Source organism: Eublepharis macularius, chromosome 2, assembly GCF_028583425.1.
Source record: "Eublepharis macularius isolate TG4126 chromosome 2, MPM_Emac_v1.0, whole genome shotgun sequence".
Taxonomy (NCBI): Eukaryota; Metazoa; Chordata; class Lepidosauria; order Squamata; family Eublepharidae; genus Eublepharis; species Eublepharis macularius.
In genome coordinates, this window is record NC_072791.1 from 121,137,930 (window position 1) to 121,160,248 (window position 22,319).

The 22,319-nt window shown below is 41.3% G+C and overlaps 1 protein-coding gene across 2 annotated transcripts in view; it reads right to left on the reverse strand.

The window, feature by feature from the left end:
* Positions 1 to 22,319, reverse strand: part of AMPD3 (adenosine monophosphate deaminase 3) — a 69,165-nt gene that overhangs the window by 6,818 nt on the left and 40,028 nt on the right. For both annotated transcript variants that reach the window (XM_054970922.1, XM_054970921.1), the window contains exons 7-13: positions 14,529 to 14,723; positions 13,928 to 14,059; positions 13,025 to 13,188; positions 10,968 to 11,094; positions 8,892 to 9,055; positions 3,011 to 3,131; positions 1,610 to 1,783 (exon numbers count right to left, since the gene is read on the reverse strand). In XM_054970922.1, the coding sequence (XP_054826897.1) occupies positions 1,610 to 1,783; positions 3,011 to 3,131; positions 8,892 to 9,055; positions 10,968 to 11,094; positions 13,025 to 13,188; positions 13,928 to 14,059; positions 14,529 to 14,723 (1,077 nt within the window). The remainder of the gene's footprint in view (positions 1 to 1,609; positions 1,784 to 3,010; positions 3,132 to 8,891; positions 9,056 to 10,967; positions 11,095 to 13,024; positions 13,189 to 13,927; positions 14,060 to 14,528; positions 14,724 to 22,319) is intronic.

Consider the following 22,319-nt stretch of genomic DNA (forward strand, 5'->3'; position numbering starts at 1 on the left):
GTTCAGAAATGAAGTGGTAGCCATGCAGATCCTTTGAAACTGGTGCAATATGCTCTAACACAGATGTACCAACCAGCAAACCTTGCTGCTTCATTCTGCACAACCTGAAGTTTCTAAACATTCTTCATAGGCAGCCCCAAGTGCAGTGCACCAGGTCTAACTCTATGACCAGAGTGTAGATAACCCCTCCCTTTTCCAGGAGATGTAAATGGCAAATTAATGAAAACTTATTAAAAAGTAATATGTGCCACACGTTACGCCTGCAGCAAAAAACAGTGTCCACAAGCTCTTTTCTTTCAGCATAGATGCAAGCCCATCCAGAACAAACTAACTCCTTACTCCCCGATTAGTACTATTGTTAAGCAACTGTATTTCAGCCTTGTCAGACTTGAGCTTCACTTTGCTGGCCCCCATCCAGCCCACTGCTGCCTCCAGACAGCTGTTTGAAAGGTCACCTGACTACTGAAAAGGAGAAACAGAGTTAAGGGTCATAAGCACACTAAAGCTGTTCTGAATCACAGGACGGCTTCTCCCAAAGGTTTAATTTATATGTTTATAAGTAATACATGTGTGTATCCTCTAAAACTCACCAGGTAACCATCTGACCATGACAAAAAGTTATCATTACATCCCCCATCAACAACCAATATCTTAATTAGAGCAGAGAATCAATCCACTATGCGACCTTCCATTTATGTGAACCAATGAGGATTGGGAGATGCCTCATGGATCTCATGGCAGCCATGAAGTACTGAGCCATATCAGAAAAGACAGTTTCCCCATAGGTAGTGAAGTCACACAAAAAAACCCCAGCCTTACAAACTTTAACACCAAGACAAATACTATCTCAGGCAGTTAAGCAAGAAACTTGGAAGGTAGGTTTGTGTATTTGTTTCCTTCTTTAATACCCCATCTTTCTCCCTAATAAGGACCAAAAGCATCTTATATCATTCCCCTCCATCTTATTCTCACGACAGCCCTGTGAGGTACATTAGACTGAGAATGTCTGACTGGCCCAAGGTCAACAGTGATCTTCCTTGGCATTTTTAAAATTCTAACCTGGATCTCCCAGATTCTAGTCTGCCACTCTAACCACTACACATTAGCTCCCTTATAATAAAATTCACTAATTAAATAAAAACATTTATTTATTCCTAAATAAACTCAATTAGGAGAACGGTCCAACAGGTAGGTAGAGACTATCAACTAACTCAGTGGTTTGGGCTATCACAGATTTATATTTGTCTTTGCAATTATGAGGGCTAGAAATTTGCTGTCTGTAGTTTCCTCTTACAAAGATTGACAGGCTACACCAAAATAACTCATTTATAAGTCACCTATAGCCCTGTGCAACATGCTCCCACCCCAATCAAGAAACATCAAGATATAGTCAATAAATCAGTATTTAGAAATCATATTAAGAATAGCTGCTGACCCCAACTATGACTATGTGGTCAGAAACTATATTCCCATCAAGTCTCACTGAATGGGAATATCCATTCAGATATCCTTCTCATTATCCAAGCATACAATTATTTTATTTTTAGTTGACTGGCAAAATATTAAATTAATTTAAAACAAAGCTTCTAAATTATTTTTATTTTGTTACCTTTGTATAGTGGAATTGCATAGGGTCATCTGTAGATAGAGAAACATGGAGACCCTTGTGTAAAAATTCCTTTAATGGGTTTTTTGAATATTCTAGGAATAGGCTGTTGTTGCTAAGAGGAGACATAGCAATGGGGATTTGTGCAAGATAATACAGATACTGGAGAACTGGACTCTGTACAAAAACAACAAAGAGAGATATTATTCATTGGCACCAAGAAATAACAGGAAAAGAGATATTCCATTAGAGGAAATGGAAGCTATTCACTTTCAGTAATTATTATTTGAGACTGTTTTAACTCTTCTCTTTCCCTGGAAATGAAGAAAATAGCCCATATACAGGTTATCTGAACATTTAAGTCTATCTGTTCTATGAAGTAAACTCTACAGGCATTTTTTTTAAAAAGATGCAAGAATTCAGTCTTTGGAAGATAGCAAGTTATAGGAAATGCACCATGTCTTCTGACATTTGTATGTATTTATGTACGTGCAGTTTAAAATATTGATACACTGACTTTTCCTTGTGGCTCAAGACAATTTATAATTCCAGATTTAAAATCCAAGTACAATAAAAACCCAAGTAACCCACCTCAGCCCCAAATTCCTGTAAGCTTACAGTCCTTAAAACCCTAGCAAATAATATACTACTGCAGTGGCTCCTAAAAACATCTGAAGGTGACACCCTTCACCCCATCCTCAGGGAGCTAGCTACTACAGAAAAAACACAGGCTGAGGTAGATGCCAGGCAGGCTACCTTAAATGCTGTTAACTACCAGTTGGTGACAATCTAAGGACTGCAGTTGGCATACAGGGGCATATGTATGTATAGATGAAGACTGAGGAATTCAGAATCTGAATTCACAGAAACCAATAGCTAATGTTCTGAAGAAGTGAGCTGTGGCTCACAAAAGCTTATACCCTACCACAAATTTTGTTAGTCTTATAGGAGCTACTGGACTCTTGCTCTTTTCTACTTCAATAGCTAAGAAGGACACTTTAACTTCTAAAAAAACATCTCTTCTAGATAATTTTATACCACCCTTAAATAATGCATGCGTTTTTCTGAATTCAGTGTTTTTCTAATAGTTGATTTCTCAATTTTAGTATTCTTATTCTAAAAGACAATGGCAATATCAATAAACAGCTAATTCTAAAAAAACTCGTGAATCCCAGTGAGCTGCTTTTATGAAATGTTCATGGGATTGTAGCCTTAATGAATTAAATTTTGGCTGTTATGTATGCTTTTTGAGCTCCATATGGTGTCTTCCCATATAAAGAGTCTTATGATAGGTTAAATGAAGGTGTAGAGATGTGCGTATCACATCTCTACTGTTATTTTGTTGCCTTTCCTAGTCTACATTTTCATATGCTGTGTTATGTGAATGTGTTATGTGTACAGTACCTTCTTTAGGAGTAATCCATGGGAAATGTTGTCTGCAGTTAGAAAGGCTGATACTAGATGAGTGATAGAGCCAGCTTCTCCACAATGAGGCCGAAACAAAAAAGTGCTCATGCCTCGTTCCCTGCAGAAATTTTTAAAGAAGATTAAATGTATGCATTTCCCCTTTGAAGTGTCTGGATATTCATAAGAACTTTTTACCATCTAAACTCACAACTACCCTTAGTGAGACAAGCAATGGGCATCAAAGGCAATGAATAATAAAGTAAGGTACAGGGAGGTACTTACACTAGTATAAAGTGACTCCAACAGTGGACCAATTATCATTTCTATAGAACAGCAAAAGAAACTTTCCCTGAGCAATAATATGGCACTAACCCGGGTTTATGCAGTAAACACTTGATAAACATAACACAGGGTAGGAAGTCTGTCTGCTAAATTTTCCTATTTCCCATTTATTAACTGGAGCCCTTTCCCCCATTCCCACAGAAGTCAACAGAGTTGAGAAATCACTATACCAGATTTAAAGTGCCAATCTAGACATTTTCATCCCTTAAGGGGGAAACAATGTTTTTGAACATAACAGAGGGAGCACATGTAATAAGAAACACTGAGTTTCCCAGCAAACAAGTTTGGCAGGTGCAGGATCTCTTTGAATTGCATCAAGCAACTTAACACCTGCTGAATGCTGAGTTTTGCAGCCGCCTATTGGCAAGAAGCTGACTCAGATCTAGAGGATCAGTTGGATCCCACCTACTCAGCAAAATAGCTACACATTGGAGTTCCAAAAGGGAGAAGGAGAAAGAGCTCTTTCCCCTTCTTTATAAGCCAGGCAGCAACAGAAGCAATGCTTTCTCCTCCCTCCCATCCAAACTGAGCAGGAACAGGCACAATGTTTTAATAGCTGTATTGCATAAAGGAGAGGAGAAAGAGCAGGTTTTCCTCTACAGTCAGCTTAGAGTTGGGAGAAGAGCAGGGAAACCTGAGTTTCTGATCACATCCACACCACCACCTCTACCACCACTCCAAATTTGCTGTATCTGTTTGGACCATAGAATGATGGGTTTCCCAGTGCAAGTGTAGTGGTTAGAATGTCTGACTTGGATCAAGAAGACTCTGGTGTGAATCTCTGTTCTGCCTTAGAAGGTTGGTGGGTGCTCTTGGGCTGGTCACACACTTTCAGCCTAGCCTACCTCACAGAGCTCCTGTGAGCATAAAGCGGAGGGGAGAAGAATACCGTAAGCCACTTAGGATCTCCAATGAGGAGAAAAGCGGAATAGAAATGAAGTAAATAAGCTGAGTAAAAGCAGGGTATAAATGTTTAAATTAAAAAATTGCTAACAACTCTCTAAAAAGGTTATCATCTCTGATCCAACGAAATAGATCCAGAGGAGTTAGCCGTGTTAGTCTGTAGTAGCAAAATCAAAAAGAGTCCAGTAGCACCTTTAAGACTAACCAATTTTATTTTATTGTAGCATAAGCTTTCGAGAATCAAGTTCTCTTCATCAGATGCCTGATCCGAACTGGTCAAATACAGAAGAGGAGGGGAGGGGAAAGAACAGGACATATATCACAAGACCACGCCTCTGTAAAGGAAATCTGTTACCTGTGATAATGTGATAACCATTCATAGTCTCTATTCAGTCCCAGCTTGACAGAGTCAAATTTGCATATGAATTCCAATTCAGCAGCCTCCCGTTGGATTTTGTTTTTGAAGGGTTTCTGTTGAACCACAGCGACTTTTAAGTCTTTGGTGGAATGTCCTGGTAGATTGAAGTGTTCTCCCACTGGTTTTTGGACGTTTCCATTTCTAATGTCAGATTTGTGTCCATTTATTCTTTTGCGTAGAGGTTGGCTGGTTTGTCCAATGTACAGAGCAGAAGGACATTGTTGGCACATGAGGGCATATATCAGATTGGAGGATGAGCAGCTGTAAGAGCCAGAGACAGTGTAGTTGATGCCATTGGGTCCTGTAATTGTATTCCCTGGGTAGATATAGGGGCAGAGCTGGCATCTGGGTCTGTTGCAGGGCCTGGTACCTGTGCTGGTGGCCCTGCTGGCCGATTCATGATTGTAAGTGAGAAGTCGTTTAAGATTGGGGGGCTGTCTGTAGGCAAGGAAAGGTCTTCCACCCAGGACTTCTGAGAGAGAGGTATCATTTTCCAGGATGGGTTGTAGCTCCCTGATGATACGTTGGATGGGTTTGAGCTGGGAGCTATAGGTGACAACCAGTGGTGTTCTGTTGTTAGTTCCTTTAGGTATGTCCTGGAGCAGACTGTTTCTGGGTACTAGTCTGGCCCTGTTGATTTGTTTCTTCACTTCATTTGGTGGGTACTGTAGTCTCAAAAATGCTTGTTGTAAATCTCTTAAGTGTGAGTCTCGGTCGAGAGTATCGGAGCAGATACGGTTGTAACGTAAGGCTTGGCTGTAGACAATAGACCGAGTGGTATGTTTAGGGTGGAAGCTGGAGGCATGTAGATATGAGTATCGGTCTGTTGGTTTCCGGTATAAGGTGGTATTTATTCGTCCATTATGTAGTTGTACAGTGGTGTCCAGGAAGTGTACCTGTTGTGTAGAGTGGTCCAGGCTTAGGTTGATAGTAGGGTGAAAGTTATTGAAGTCCTGATGAAATCTCTCAAGGGCTTCCTTCCCATGGGTCCAAATGATGAAGATGTCATCCAGGAATCTTAAGTATAGTAGTGGTTCCAGTGGATGGGAGTTGAGGAAGCGTTGCTCCAAGTCCGCCATGAATATGTTAGCATATTGTGGTGCCATGCGTGTGCCCATGGCTGTGCCATTCACCTGTAGATATAAGTTGTCACCAAATTCGAAGTAATTGTGAGTGAGTACGAAGTGACAAAGTTCAGTGGCGAGGTGTGCTGTGGTTTTGTCCGTGATAATATTCCGTATGGCTTGCAGTCCATCTGCATGTGGGATATTGGTGTACAGGGCCTCCACATCCATGGTTGCTAGGATGGTGTCATCTGGTAGGTTGTCAATGGACTGTATTTTCCTGAGGAAGTCAGTGGTGTCCCGTAAGTAGCTGCGTGTGCTTGTGGCATAGGGCCTGAGGATAGAGTCCATGTATCCCGAGACTCCTACTGTGATGGTGCATTTTCCTGAAACAATTGGGCGTCCTGGGTTACCTGGTTTGTGGATTTTGGGTAGTAGGTAGAATCTTCCTGGTCGTGGTTCCTGGGGTGTGTCCATATGGATGCATTCTTGTATGTCCGTGGGGAGTGTTTTTAATATTTTATTGAGTTCCCTTTTGTATTGCTCCGTGGGGTCAGAAGGTAGTATTTTATAGAATGTTGTGTTGGAGAGTTGTCTTTCTGCTTCTTGTATATAATTTTGTTTGTCCATGATGACAACTGCTCCGCCTTTGTCAGCTTCCTTGATTACGATGCCAGAATTATTTTGGAGGCTGTTTATGGCCTCTCTTTCTCCACGGCTGAGATTCTGCTTTAGGTGTTGTTGTTTGTCAATTATCTCAGCCTGAGCACGTCTACGGAAGCATTCAATGTAAAAGTCCAATGAGGAGTTACGGCCCTCGGGGGGTGTCCATGTGGAATTCTTTTTCCTGGAGTTTTGTAACGGTGGTTGTGTATTGCTGGGTTGGGGGGGTGGGGGCTGCTGAGGCTGCTGTGATGGTGTCTGTTCAGTGCTTTGTTCATCGTTTTGTTCAGCAGAGTAGTTGAAGAATTCTTTCAGTCTTAGGCGTCTAAAATAGGCCTCCAGGTCTCCACAAAGTTGTATGGTTTGTGTGGGTCTGGCTGGGCAAAAAGATAGTCCACGTGAGAGGACTGATTCCTCTGCTGGGCTCAGCTTGTAACTGGAAAGATTGATGATGTTGCTTGGTGGATCCAAAGTGTTTTTGCTCTCTGTTGCAGGCAGGAGTTTTGAGAATTTCTTCTCCTTCTTGTTCTGTAATTCAGTGAATAGATTGCAATAAATAGTTTCTCTGGTTGTGGTAAACATCTGCCAGTTCCCGGTCTGTGCAGAAGGGGTGTACTTCATGGAAGAGTCTAGTTCAGAGATCTCTTGCTTGATCCATTGTTGCTTGCTGTACATCAGTCCAATGAGGTGAATTAAGAGTTTCCTGGATAAGGTGTTGCATAGTTTCTCACTGTAGTCTGTGTGGTAAGTGGATTTCAATGGATTCCTCACACGAAGTCCCTTGGGTAGAATGTCCAGTCTTTTGCATTTAGAAAGAAAGATGATGTCTGTTTGTATTTGTGCCAGTTTCTTCATGAGGTTGATGGATTTCCTCTCCATTCGGCTGAATGCAGTGCTTTCCATGGTCATAGATCCAGAGGAGTTAGCCGTGTTAGTCTGTAGTAGCAAAATCAAAAAGAGTCCAGTAGCACCTTTAAGACTAACCAATTTTATTTTATTGTAGCATAAGCTTTCGAGAATCAAGTTCTCTTCATCAGATGCCTGATCCGAACTGGTCAAATACAGAAGAGGAGGGGAGGGGAAAGAACAGGACATATATCACAAGACCACGCCTCTGTAAAGGAAATCTGTTACCTGTGATAATGTGATAACCATTCATAGTCTCTATTCAGTCCCAGCTTGACAGAGTCAAATTTGCATATGAATTCCAATTCAGCAGCCTCCCGTTGGATTTTGTTTTTGAAGGGTTTCTGTTGAACCACAGCGACTTTTAAGTCTTTGGTGGAATGTCCTGGTAGATTGAAGTGTTCTCCCACTGGTTTTTGGACGTTTCCATTTCTAATGTCAGATTTGTGTCCATTTATTCTTTTGCGTAGAGGTTGGCTGGTTTGTCCAATGTACAGAGCAGAAGGACATTGTTGGCACATGAGGGCATATATCAGATTGGAGGATGAGCAGCTGTAAGAGCCAGAGACAGTGTAGTTGATGCCATTGGGTCCTGTAATTGTATTCCCTGGGTAGATATAGGGGCAGAGCTGGCATCTGGGTCTGTTGCAGGGCCTGGTACCTGTGCTGGTGGCCCTGCTGGCCGATTCATGATTGTAAGTGAGAAGTCGTTTAAGATTGGGGGGCTGTCTGTAGGCAAGGAAAGGTCTTCCACCCAGGACTTCTGAGAGAGAGGTATCATTTTCCAGGATGGGTTGTAGCTCCCTGATGATACGTTGGATGGGTTTGAGCTGGGAGCTATAGGTGACAACTGACTCTGTCAAGCTGGGACTGAATAGAGACTATGAATGGTTATCACATTATCACAGGTAACAGATTTCCTTTACAGAGGCGTGGTCTTGTGATATATGTCCTGTTCTTTCCCCTCCCCTCCTCTTCTGTATTTGACCAGTTCGGATCAGGCATCTGATGAAGAGAACTTGATTCTCGAAAGCTTATGCTACAATAAAATAAAATTGGTTAGTCTTAAAGGTGCTACTGGACTCTTTTTGATTTTGATCCAACGAAAGTAACTGAATGTGCAATAAATATCATACATTTCTTCCTATTGAAAAGCCAAATTCAGGAGCTGGAACCGCACATGTACAGTCTTGTTTAGACAGTCTACAACAGCACTAATCATCTGATGACAAAGACAAGAGGGTTGCAATTCAACCTTTTCAGATCCTTTGGCCCTCAGTAGATGGCCACTACTACTGCAGAAATGCTAGCCAGTCCTGCACATGTGCTTTTGAATCAGAGTTTTTAGCCCACCTCATTAACTTACAGACACTTCCTACTGTTGGAGCAGGGTGATTGTCTAAACACAATCTCAAGCTGAACCAAGGACAGAAAAACACAGCTCTAGAAAAGAGATCTTAAATATACTCATATTTTATTTATCATGAAACAATGTTAGTTTCATTCAGCCATATTTCACATTGTATATTACACTTTTCTACCAAAGGTGTAGTGATATTAAAATACAAATCCTACTACTTACTTTCTAAGATTGTTGAGAACCATGATGTTTGCATACATGTAATATAAGTAATAACTGTATGGAGGATTTTTTTCACTAGTCCAAATATCAGGGTTGGGACTCTTCTCAGAGAACATGTGGTCATTGTGTTTGGATTCATCATCCACACTATCAAAACCGGTCACCTAGGAATCCAACAAAAGCATCTTGTGTTAATGAACTTCAGAATGGTCGATAACTGTAAGACTGATTTCAGTGGAAAACCACACTGATGTCTAATGAGTACCCATCTATCAGTTTCAACCTCTCCCCTTTTACTCATATGGAATGGAAAAAAACATAGGATAACCAATGACGACAGAGAAAACTCTCTGGTATGACTGCAGTATTTATAGAAATTGAAGACTTAATAGAATGCAGGCCGCTAGGCACTTACAAAATTCTGTTTAGAGTGCTCTAGGAAAGAAGCAAGTTCTGGATTTGTGGGAGGGAGGGGCATTACTCTTCCACTTTACTCATGTCCCCTCCCCCCCACCACCACATATACTACTTTCAGGATTTCAGAAACCTCTTTAAATCATGACACCAAGCCTCATGTTTCTGTGGAGGTATGAGAGGAATTATAGGCATTATGTCAGCAATATCTAGACAGAACAGATTGATAATAGGCCTGGGTGGCCAGCTATTACCTTTGGTTACATTTGAGGCCACAACCAGCACTATAATTTTTCTCTTATTCACTTGGCAGGCTTAACCACAGGGGCCCATGATGATCTTATTCTGTTTATGAGTCAAACTGTCCAAATCACTCTGAAGTGAGCAGAGCCAGAAATGTTAAACATTAACTCTTTTACCAGCAGATGGAGTCATTTTCTCATACCACAAGGATTTAACATTATGCTAGAGTTGAACAGCATTGACTATCCTGACCAGAAGGTAAGTAGGGTTAGCCCTACTTAGATGGGAGACCACCAAGCAAGACTGGGGTTGCTATGCGGAGGAAGGCATTGGCAAACCTACCTCTGCTTCTCTCTTGCCTTGAAAATCCCATGGGTCTGGGGTAGCCATGAGTAGGTTATGACGTAATGGCATACAATTATTACGTGCGTTAAAATATACTCTATCTTTTTCCTCAGCTGGAATGTCAGGATCCCATCAATACACATAAGTTACCAACAGGCCTGGAGAAAAATACTCTGTCCTTTTAATACAGGCTTAATGAGATATTATTTACCAGGTGATATTATTTACTTAATGCCCTTAAAGGATTTGACTGCCCATTTCCACACACTAAGCCTGTATTAAAGGGACAAGATATTTCTTCTCCAGACCTGTGAGCAACCCTAAACACATAATGAATAAAGAAGTAACTATTAAGTACAACAAGCAGAATACAGCTGACAGAGGTCTGGCATTTGGAGACGAACAATTCTTGAAAGGGTGAAGGGGGGATGAGAGAGATGCTAGGGTAAAGTGATGTTTGTTAAAAGTTGAATTTAGAGAAGCTATATCATTAAAGGCTGATTGGGATTGTGGCCCAATCAGATTATTGTTGATGTCTGCTTTGACAGTGCCAATAACTTATTCAGGGGATGGGAGATAAAACTGTAATTCTGACTATTTGAATGGCAACTACAGTAGGAAGACAGATGGCTACACTAGTACATAAATCCCATCAATGTAGGCCTGTATTTCTGGATAAGGACAATAACCTGAATGGTAAGGGGAGTTGTATTGGGGGCCAGGAAGAAAAGCAGGTTTCTTTATAAACTTTGCCATAAGAAAAAAAATTGTGCCAAAGTAAGCCAGAGTCTGCACCATTAAGAAAACGAGTTCTGCAACCTGTATAAGTTCTACAATTTGCATAAATCTGCTTATTTGCATAATATATTCTGTTCTTGCTGTCCATGGGGCAGACCGAAGCGCTGATGCCCCAACAGCGGAAAATCCTGGTCTTTCGCTCTGGTTTATAAAATTTCACTAGGCATTGTCCACATATCTTCAAGCTCATCTTTGCAGCTTTAATATTAGAAGCTTGCTTTGCAGGGAGGCCAGACCAATCCTAAATGTCATAACTGTTTCAATTTATCTACTCACATATTTAAGGAAAAGATGCAGCTCTTTATGATCCAAGGGATTGATAGTTGCTTCAAAGAGAGGCAAGAAAATATTTTCCAACATCTTTCCAAAACTAGGTAGAATATTTTTTGACCTAAATATATCACTGAAGAAAATAAAGAAGTTTTAACTCAAACACTTTACTTTTCTTACTTAGGGTAACCTCCCTCCCTCTGCATGCAAATTCTTCCTGTGAGCTGTAGATCCCAATAGGCATTCTACTGAGCACTCCTATCCCTTCCCCTCCTTTAGGTATATGAACTACCATTGTACTGGGCCCATTTCCATAAAAATGGCTGACAGTAAACAAATTGAAGCTTAAAACAGACAAGATGGCCGTGATGCTGGTTGGGAAGGATGCTGAGGATGATCTATCAGACTTAGATGGGGTTAAGCTTTCCTTAGCAGACCAACGTAAGTAGTTGCATGTATTCTTGGATTGGTCTTATAAACAGATAAACAGGTCAATGTTTATTCTATTTTTTATTTTAAATGTTTATATCCTGCCTTGTGTCTCCATACTCAATGTGACCACAATGCAGCAACCAAGTAGTGAGGACAGAAATTATAATAGATTAATTAACAAAATAAAACATTAGACTAAAACACACCAATTGCAAACTGAAAGACTCAATATTTAAAACATTCCATTTTAAAAAAACACACAATTAGAACAAAAGAACAGACATATCTGCTGAAACTATTTATCTTCCACTAATTACTCTCTGAAATAAAACAAGTAATGGTGCCCTTCCACACACATTATGGCCAGCATTCCAAAGGACTGAATTCATCATGACTAAAACTTGTTATCTAGCTGCAACTGCACATACAGTCCTCAGGGACAACACCTTAAGGGGAAGGCTGTCTGAAAAACCCAACTGGTGCAATCCAGGGAGATGTCATTCAATAAGCAGGAGAGCCCAAGGCTGTGAAGTGCTTTGAAGGTAATAACCAGCACTTTTAATTGTGCCTGGAAGCAAAAACATCTCCAGTGCACTGGAGTTGTGTGTCCTGAGTGGTTGACCCCCGGCAGGAGCCTTGCTGCTGTATTTTGTACCAGTTGGAGCTTCCAAGACATCTTTCAAGGCAGTCCCACCTAAATCACGCTAAAGTCCAGTCTGGAGTTACAGTACCATGTATCAGCATATCTACATCAGCAGAGTCTAGATAAAGGTCCAGATTATAAAATGGATATAATTGAAATATGGTACTCCGAGCAACAGCACTGACCTGTTTGTCCATCAACAATGCATGGTCCAGGAGCACCCGTAAACTCTAATTTGTTCTACTAAGAAAAGCTTAATCCCATTTAAGTCTGGTAAATTAACGCCAGACAAGCATTCTGCCTTTCCAACTAGCATCACCTCTGTCTTGTATGGATTAGATCCAGGGTTTTTTTTACCTACAGCCACTTGTCTATAGCCTCAAGTCACTGGCTCAGGACCTTCACAGCTGCCTCTTGCTTGTAAACAGTCCCCTTAGACTCTGCTTACCTAGCTATGCTGATCCACACAACAGTAATGTTCAATTTAGGCTGCTGTAATATACTCCACATGGAGTTGCCTTTGAAGACACCTCAGAAGCTTTAATTAGTACAAAATGTAGCAACAAGGCTCCTGTCTGGAGTCAACCACTCCAGTGCTGCCTCAACAGCATTGGTTACCTATAGTATTTACTCAAATGCAAGAAGGGGTCTTTTTTACAGGTTTGCCAACAAAAAAACAAAAGATGGAATCATCTTAAATTTGCATATAAGTTACAGTTACATCCAATAAAAAATCCTTTTTCTGTATAACGTTTTTAGGGGGGTTGTGTTTTACATTCAAGTTCATCTTTCTTTTGAGTTAATACAATATTTGCTTCCAGACCCAATTCAACGGGCTGGTTATTACTTTTAAAGTTTTATTCTAGAAAGCATTTGGTGGAGGGTAAATTTCAGTTTAGGGTTTTTAGCCTGACTGAGAAGTGGAGGGAAGGAATAAGTGCCTGTGAGGTTTTTTAAAAAAATATAATATGTTTTGTTGTTTACTTACTAGATTCTAGGCACCTGGATTATCCAGCGCATATGAGGTGAATAAACTTTGTGCCTAATGAACCATTTAGCCAAGTTCTGCCATTCATCTGGAGAACGCCCATAGATAGACAGCCGAGGTTCTGCGTACTGGTATTTACTTTCTTCTAGTTCACGAGCAACTTCCTATTTTTAAAAAAGTCATCATTACATTCCTATCCAGAATCACAAAAACTTATACTCTGATCCAGCTTGGAAGAACATCTCACTGAAATCAATTATCCAAATTACTAGCTAGTGTATTGGTATTCTGCATCATTTTTCAAAACATTATCCTGGATCCAGAAAACCTTCATGTGCACATGTCAGATTCAGTACAAAGCAGCTGGTTTTATGAAATACCTGAAACTGACCTATGTGAATTCACATGCGGTGGCAATAAATACAGCTGCTGTTACAAGTACACAGAAATCCTGTTATATTAAAGGAATTATAGTCATGAAACTCCTGTACAGTTTAATATACAAAGAATACAAGATCTTGCCCTCATGACATTGCTGATGGTCCTCCATTAACAAGGAGCAGAATTTGGGGGTGCACTTCAGGCTACAGCAGGAGAGGGAGGAAAAGAAATCCCATTCTACTGACAATAACGCCTGCCATTAGCGAAGATATACTGTAGAATCCAAGCCAGCATCTACCACTAACATTTTTTCTGATCAGTAGTGATCTATCCATCTATTCATAATAGCATGGCCTAGCTGCAATGTAGAACACGTTTAATTTTTATTTGTGGTGTCTAGCAAAGATCTTTCACATTCACAGTGTTGACTTTTTGAGAGAATAAAACTACATTCGCAAATAATATATATATTTTAACCTTCCACATATTGTTAAGATACAATAACAAATGATATAAATATACCTTCACCATTCGAGCAAAGTATTCACCACCAAGATAGTTCTCTGTTTTCAAGTACAAGTCCCTCAACTCACTTGCACCAACTGGATTATATTTGGAATTAAATTTATCAAATCGATGAAATGTCTGGCGATCCTGAAGTGGAAAAACATTATAAAATAATAAACTGAATATAATTTGTTAACAACTTATATGCTTTAAGTCTACTTAGAAATATGGTTCTTTATATCTTATAAGATGTGAACACAAAGTGACATATATCCAAACACATAGTTTATTCAATGAAACTGCACTTCTGTTTGTGGAATAGGAGGCAGTAATTTCCATCCAACCCCACCACCACCCACCACCACACACTATGCCCCCAATGATATTCCAGGGTGTTTGCAGATACCTAGGAACAAAATGGGAGAGCTCATGAGCTGGGGAAACAGAAAAGGCAAATTCCAACAAAATCTGAAAACTCCTACAAATAGCTGGCTACATGCTAGTAACCTTCAATTCAGAGAAGACTTAATAAAAACATCCAGAAAAAATACCTCCCTCACATATTTGCAAAATTCTGGTATTTATCACATTTCCCATTTACTTAAAGTATACTTACTGCATGGACATCTAAAGAATCTACAGTGAGGTCATAAGGATCCATATGGAGACTTTCGAACACGTGCTTTAGAGTCATCTTTCTGCCATTTCTCTCCCCCACTATCCTATTTGGCTCAGTTTTGTAAGTATGCTTAATAAATCTCAGCAAATGTTTTTGGTTCATACAGGCAGCTGCATGGATATGAGTATCTACCTGAAATTTAAAAAAGAATAACCATTATTGCTAAGCAGATATCAAACATTAACATATTCCTAATGTACTGGCATATAAATAATGTACTGGCATAGAAATCTGAAAGGCATTAAAAGTACTTCTGCCAACAATTAGCAATAATGCCCAGGCTTTACTTAAATTCCTCAATTCTTATTTAAATTCCTCAAAATCTTTCACACTTTTGAAAGAACCATTGTTTAATTGTATTAAATTAAAAGTAAATTCAAGTTTCAGAAGTATAATGCCTGGGATCAAAAGAAGTTGATGAGTGTACATATAGCTTCCTGTGCACGGGATGGCAGCTGATTTTTACTGCCCGCCCCCCCCCCCCAGTGTTATATACTACATTACTTCTTGATCTTCAGAAGGAGCCTTGCAGGCAATGTAAAAGGCTGTGCTAGGAAGGGAAGACTTGGAATGTGCATTCAGAACACCATGCATGTCCCTTTGGATCCCAGCCAATGTAGACTTACTATACATTGCAATAAACTAGAAAACAGCAATCTAGTGAAAACCCCAAAACATACCCTCATCTCTAGAGTGACTCAAAACACACAGATTCGTTAAATGCAGCTCTCCAAAGAGAAATCTGAAATAACTTATGCAACTGATTTGCCCTTGATGTCACCACCACCATTCACCTAGCCATCAAGACCACACCTCCCCGGCACAGGCTAAACAAGGTAAAGGCACTAGGAGCAACCTTGGCCTCTCTCCCACATGCCAGCTGGTGACTAGAGTCACAGATCCAGCTGGTGGGCCAGACACTACTGAATTAGCCAGTGGAACTGTGCCTCCTTCTCCCAACCATGACCTAAAGTGGTCAAATCAAGCAGGATTAAGTCTCTGGTCTACCAAGGAAAATCAACAAGTACTTCCCTCATTCAAGATAGAGGAAGGGAATTGCCAGAAGACAGGCCTGTCTCACGGAAACAAATTGGCAGGGAGATCCTTGAAGGTTGTCAGGAGTTATTAAAGTTCTACCAGTCCAAGGCTGAGAAGGATGACATTGGGGTTGCTCTTTTCTCTATTGTGAAAGCCCAGATAGACAAGGAGGAGGACAAAGAGCTGAGTAAGCAGAACCCCCTTCCCAACCACCCTTAAAGGGACGGAGGGCCTGGACTCCCTCCCCTCCCCCAGAAGAGGGGCTCCAAAGAGAATCCAGTTCCTCTGATAACATTGCACTTTGTCACCAACCTCCACACATTCATCTAATACTCATTATTAGAGATGGGCACGATCCGCATTACAATCGAGAAAAACCCACGATAATGGCGACCGCGCGATCATGACCTGGCGGATCGTGATTGTCCACAGCCAACGATCCAGCGATTGGGAGGGGCCTGGATCTGGGCGTCCAGGCTCAGATAGGGGATCCAGACACTCAGGCGCCAGCAATCTATTCCCCTGGCAACGGAGCCAGGGGAATGCCTGAGCTCTGTTTGCCCTCCTTCTGTCACCCTGGAAACCAAAAGGGAAGCCCAGCTTTCCTTGATCAGCAGGGCTTCCTTCCAACCACAGAGCAGCAAAGCAGTCACAAGTTGGGAAAAGACACCCAGAGGAGGGAGGGGGAAGGGGGTGTTCTGTAGTCATGGACACTCCAATCTCATCCCTGCAAACCCTGATAGGCAGCTCTGACGGCCAAACACAAATACAGATGCCGCTGGCATCACCCACCGTTCCTGTATTGCTGGGAACAGCGGGGCGCCCCTCCGCTTTTGCCTCCATGATCCACGATCCACGGATCAGGAACGGGAGATGCCTGGTGTGGATCGTTAATTCGGGATCATCGCTGGCACCGATCCATGATCAGCTGGATCGTTAATTTTTTTGGGATCGTGCCCATCTCTACTCATTATTAAAATAGCAATGGTTTAACATACTGACATCTTTTTGTGTGTAGCACTTTTCTACTACTGGTGCTAAATGCTATTTAACATTTAATTTGGTATTAGAAGTGTCCCAGATTATGTACACAAACACAGGAGTGGCATTGTCTTTTCCCCAGAGGGGAAAAGTAAAGGATAAAAGTAAAACTTGTAAAATATATGTATTCATTTGATCTGAACGGAGAATTTTAGATTTCTTATCCTAAGACACACATCCTTTTGATTCAGAGTTTGCTCTGAACGTTTTTTTTTAAAGAGTATGTGAAATCCATTTTGTGCTGCCATGGCCTGTTACTGTCTTGTCTGCAAGTTTTAATTGGTTGAATCAACCAGCCAACCAACTGAAATTCTACTTAACTTTTACGGAACATTGTAATAGACTGTGTAGAGTTAAGGTCACATGTTTTGAAAGCTACTTTGAATACCAAACCAGAGAAAAATTCAGTATTCCCTGAATACTGAATTGATTCTCTAGTTTGGTTGGGTGGTATAGCAGAAATTCAGTGAAAGTCGTCCATTGTTTCCTATGGAAAATTCAATCTGGAGGCTATCTGGTATGGGGTGGGGGTGGCTCATCTTTCAACCAATCTTCACCAAAGTTGCAGTATATCTATTTTTGATTGTCCTCTAAAGACCCCCCCCCAAAGTTTCATAAAGATTGGACCACAGGGCCAATTTTACGGGCCCCCATGGAAGGCATTCCCAGCCACTCCATTGTTTCCTATGAGTCCAATCCAGGGTCCAATCTTGATGAAACTGGGGGGGGGCATCTTTAGAGGACAGTCAAGAGTAGGTTCCTGCAATTTGATGAAGTTTGCTTTAAAAATGCCACCCCCAGCCTCATGGATAGCCCCTGGATAGTTTTCCTCACAGGGAATAATGGAGAGTAGCTGAGGACACCTTCTTTGGGGGCCCATAAAATTGTCCCCCAGGGACAATTTGAAACTTGGCAGGGGGGCCTTTAGAGGACAAATTTAGTGGAGTTTGGCTGAAAAATGACACCCCCCTGCAAAAAAGGCAAGAACTGATGTTTCTTTACAGGGAAACAGCGAAGGAACAGCCCAGCCTATATTACCGAATTTTACCAAATGAATTTATAAAGCTGAGCTCAGTATTCTGAACCTGATTCAGTATTTATTATTTTGATCCAGAGTACCTGGATTTTACTGAATCAGCTAAAATTTGGTTTCTAATTTTGAATACCAAACTGAACTGCACACCCCTAATTCTAAATTACTAAAGCATGAGGAATGAAAAAGAACATATTAAATAGTGTCTTTTCTTCCATGCAAGTGATACATTAGACTATACTAAAAATTTGTCAGATAAGGCTGAAGCACCAGAGGTGGTGATGTGTTTATTAATAGCCTTGGTATTATAATAAACAACCTTGTTGCAAGGACACTCAGCAGCTCCAGCATAAGTTACAGAGTCATGGTGGAGAAAGCTTTCTATCTTAGAAGCAGGCATCATACTTAAACAGCAATAATTCCTTGACTAAATCCTTATAGGAAATTCATTAGATTAAGCTACATATAATGCAAGGCTCTAAATATAATTACTACACTGACTATTTAGAAACACTGTGCAAACACCAAATACAAAGATTCAGATGGATCCCATGCGAATTTTAGGAAAATGCAGCAAAGCCAAAAGTCCTGCAATTTTCAACATGCTGTAGAACCTGGTATAATGAGTATCTCTTATAATGTAATATTTTTCTTCTTTGTCAGAATGGTTCACACTTTTCATTGAAGGAAAATACTGAAGGCCCACCTGGCTACTCACAGACTAAACAAGTAGCAGACAACATTTTCGAAGATCTTTTGACCTTGTTAATCAGTGTTTGTTTAAAACAGACAGGACACTGGGGAAAAAATTACTCTGAAATGTCTCCTGTCAGATCTGTGGCTAAATAATAGTTGTATCCAGACTACCTTCTGCAATCAGACAAGAGTCCGTTGTTTTCAAAAGATTTACTGAAAAACGCAACCATTATAGTCCACTGGCCCAGATGCAATATCTGGGCTGGTACACGTGTATTGTTACGAATGAGAGGCAAAGAATACAGTACAAAGTATCAAGACTCAATAGGCCCAGCCTCCCCCCACAGTTCTCACAACAATCCCTTTGAAGCTGAGACAGTGAAAGTTTCCCAGGACTGGAAAAGCTGTAGCCAAAACATTCCTCTTCTGAGAGATAGCTGGTAGGGAACATCTTGGCACCTGTGAAGAAAGCACTCAGAGCACTATAAGAATTAAAATGGAGTCTCTTTGGTTACCACATATAGAGAAGCATTCTGAACCTGACATTTCTGCCCTCCCTAAAATGCTCCTCCCCCTGGTTTATGAGGATAGCGAGTATGAAATGCTTTTACTAATCTAGGAGCATGAACATGCACAGAGTTCACCCATTCATCAAATCCAGAGTCAAAGTCTTTCCATCTGATAAGATAAAACAGCTGGTTTCTTTTAAGTTTAGAGTCCAAAATTTGCTGCACTTCATAATGGGTTTGATCATCAATCAAAGTAGGGATAGGAGGGGCACGGGTGTGCCATTGATTTGCTGGGGGAACCTTTTTCAAGAGGCTGACATGAAATGTATCATGTACATGGCGTAGGTTTTTTGGTAAATCCAGGGCTACAGTCACTTTATTGATTACTTTACGAACTGGAAAAGAACCCAGAAATTTCAATGCCAGTTTTCGGCTGGTTTGAGTAACTTTCAAATTTTTTGTAGAGAGATAAACAAGATCTCCAGGTTGTAAGTCCCATTCGGCCACACGATGGCGATCAGCATATTTTTTGTAATCCTGTTTGGCTTTGTCGAGATGCTTTTTAATCAGAGTCCATTGTTGAGCTGCTTCCCCCCACCATTCGGAAACATCTCGGGAAGCTGAGGCAGGAGGGGGGAGCGCTTCAAACGGGAAGGGTTTGAAGTGGAAGCCATATACTACTTTGAAGGGAGTTTCTCCAGTGGAGGCGTGTATACTGTTATTGTATGAGAATTCCGCTAAGGGGAGTAAATCGATCCAATTGTCTTGTTGAAAATTGATATAACAGCGGAGGAACTGTTCTAATATTTGATTAGTTTTTTCGGACTGTCCGTCGGTTTGAGGATGATGGCTGGAACTTAAACCTTGCTCAATTCCCATGATTTGTAGAAGCTCCCTCCAGAAGTTGGCAACAAACTGTCCGCCACGGTCCGAAATCACCTTGGACGGAAAAGAATGCAGTTTAACAATGTGTTTTAGGAAGATATCTGCTAGCTTTCGGGCTGAAGGTATAGTGGTGCAAGGTATGAAATGAGCTTGCTTGGAGAACAAATCCACTACAACCAAAATGCAAGTGTGGCCCTTGGAGGGGGGAAGGTCTGTGATAAAATCCATGGATATCGTTTCCCAGGGTCTATTTGGTGTTTCTAAAGGTTGCAAAAGTCCGGGTGGCTTGCCTTTGCGTGATTTGGCACTGAGACAGATGGGGCATGACGCTATATATTGGGAAATGTCTTTGCGCATGCCTGGCCACCAGAATTGCCGTTGCACTAGATGAAGTGTTTTTAAGTATCCATAGTGGCCAGCCGTAGCAGCGTCATGACAGCGTTGCAACACTTCTTTTCTTAAACTGTTGGGTACATAAAAGCGGTCCCCCCAAAGCCACTCTCCTTGTTCGGATTGTTGTAACTTTTCCTTGGGTACATTTCCCCCCCTCCTTTTCCACTTCAGCGTTCAGTTTTTGTCTCCACCCTTGGTCTGGTTGAGGAAGATGGGTGGCGTGGCTGCGCGTTGTAACCACTCCCCCTAATTGCGTAGGGGAAAAGACAGTGTCTATAGTCTCCTCTCGCTTGCTCTTATGTTGGGGCATGCGCAATAGGGCGTCGGCAAGGAAGTTAGTTTTGCCGGGCAAAAAGTTCAAACTGAAGTTGAATTTAGAAAAGTACTCTGCCCATCGCAATTGTTTGGCATTCAGCCTTCGCGGACTGCGTAGGGCTTCTAAATTCTTGTGATCCGTCCAAACCTCAAACGGATGACGGGCTCCCTCTAACCAGTGTCTCCAGGTGGAGAGCGCCGCTTTTACAGCAAAAGCTTCCTTTTCCCAAACATTCCAATTTCTTTCTGGTTCAGAAAATTTGCGGGATAGAAAGGCACAGGGTTTAAGCACATTGTCCTCCCCCCGCTGCAAGAGGACGCCTCCAATCGCAGTATCGCTGGCGTCTACTTGCACTACAAATGGGAGATTTTCATCAGGGTGCTGCAAGACTGGCTCGGAAACAAATCGGGTTTTGAGCTGATTGAACGCTGCTTGGCATTGTGGTGTCCATGACAATTTAGCGCTGGGTTTTTTAACTTGTTCCCCTTTGTCTTTGGTTTTTAACAGTTCAGTTAGGGGAAGTGTTATTTGAGCAAAGTTTGCTATAAACTCTCTATAAAAATTGGCAAACCCTAGGAAGGATTGTAGTTCTTTGCGCGTAGTGGGTGTTTGCCAGTCTTGGACCGCTTGCACTTTGCTCGGGTCCATTTTTAGACCATCTTTGGAGATGCAATATCCCAGATAGGTGAGTTCCGTCTTGTGAAACTCACATTTAGATAGTTTAATGGGCAATTTGTTACACATTAGAGTAGTTAACACTTTTTTCACCAGTTCTACGTGTTCTTCTTCAGATTCTGAATAAATTAAAACGTCATCTAGATACACCACTACTCCATTGTACAAAAAGTCATGCAATACTTCATTGATCATGGCCATGAAAACCGAAGGGGCCCTGGCCAGGCCAAAAGGCATAACTAAGTATTCGTATTGGCTGAGGGGCATATTGAATGCGGTTTTCCATTCATCGCCTTCTCTTATTCGAACGTGGAAGTAAGCATCTTTTAAATCCAATTTCATAAATATCTTACCTTGTGCCACGACGTTGAGTAGATCTCGGATGAGCGGGATGGGGTAGGCGTTGCTGGCGGAGACTGCATTAAGTCCTCTGAAGTCTGTGCACAGTCTCAATCCCCCATCCTTTTTTTTGACAAATAGCACTGGAGCAGCATGCGGGCTATTTGCGGGTCGGATGAATCCTCTTTGAAGATTAGTGTCAATAAATTTTCAGAGCTCCTCCCGTTCGTTTGGACTCATAGGATACAGTCTGCCTTTGGGTAAAGATGCCCCCGGTAAAATTTCCACAGCACAATCCGTCCTCCGGTGGGGAGGTAAGGAGTTGGCCTCTTCTTCGGTAAAGGCTTGGACATAAGCTCTATATTGTTTACGTATTTGATTAATTTCTTCTTGAGTTAACAGGGATTGTTCAATGAGCGTAGGATTTTTGCCCCAGTTTTGATTCCAACAATGGTTTTTACATTTCTCATGGGAAAATGTAATGCTTCCTGCTTTCCAGTCTATATAGGGGTTGTGATCCCACAACCATCTGCTTCCTAATATTAAAGGATACTTTGCTGTAGCACTAATTACGAATGATCTTGTTTCCCAATGGTGTCCCATACCCGTAATGACGGGTATAGTTTCGGTAGTGACAGGATTCATATTAGTGCCGTCCATTTGTTCAAAAATGACTGGGGTTTCCAGTTCTTTTATAGGAAGTACTAATCCATTTACTAAGGCTGGTGCAATAATGTCTCTAGAGCAGCCCGAGTCTATTAGGGCTTGTACACGAATATGGGTTTTTCTTTCTGGATTAACTA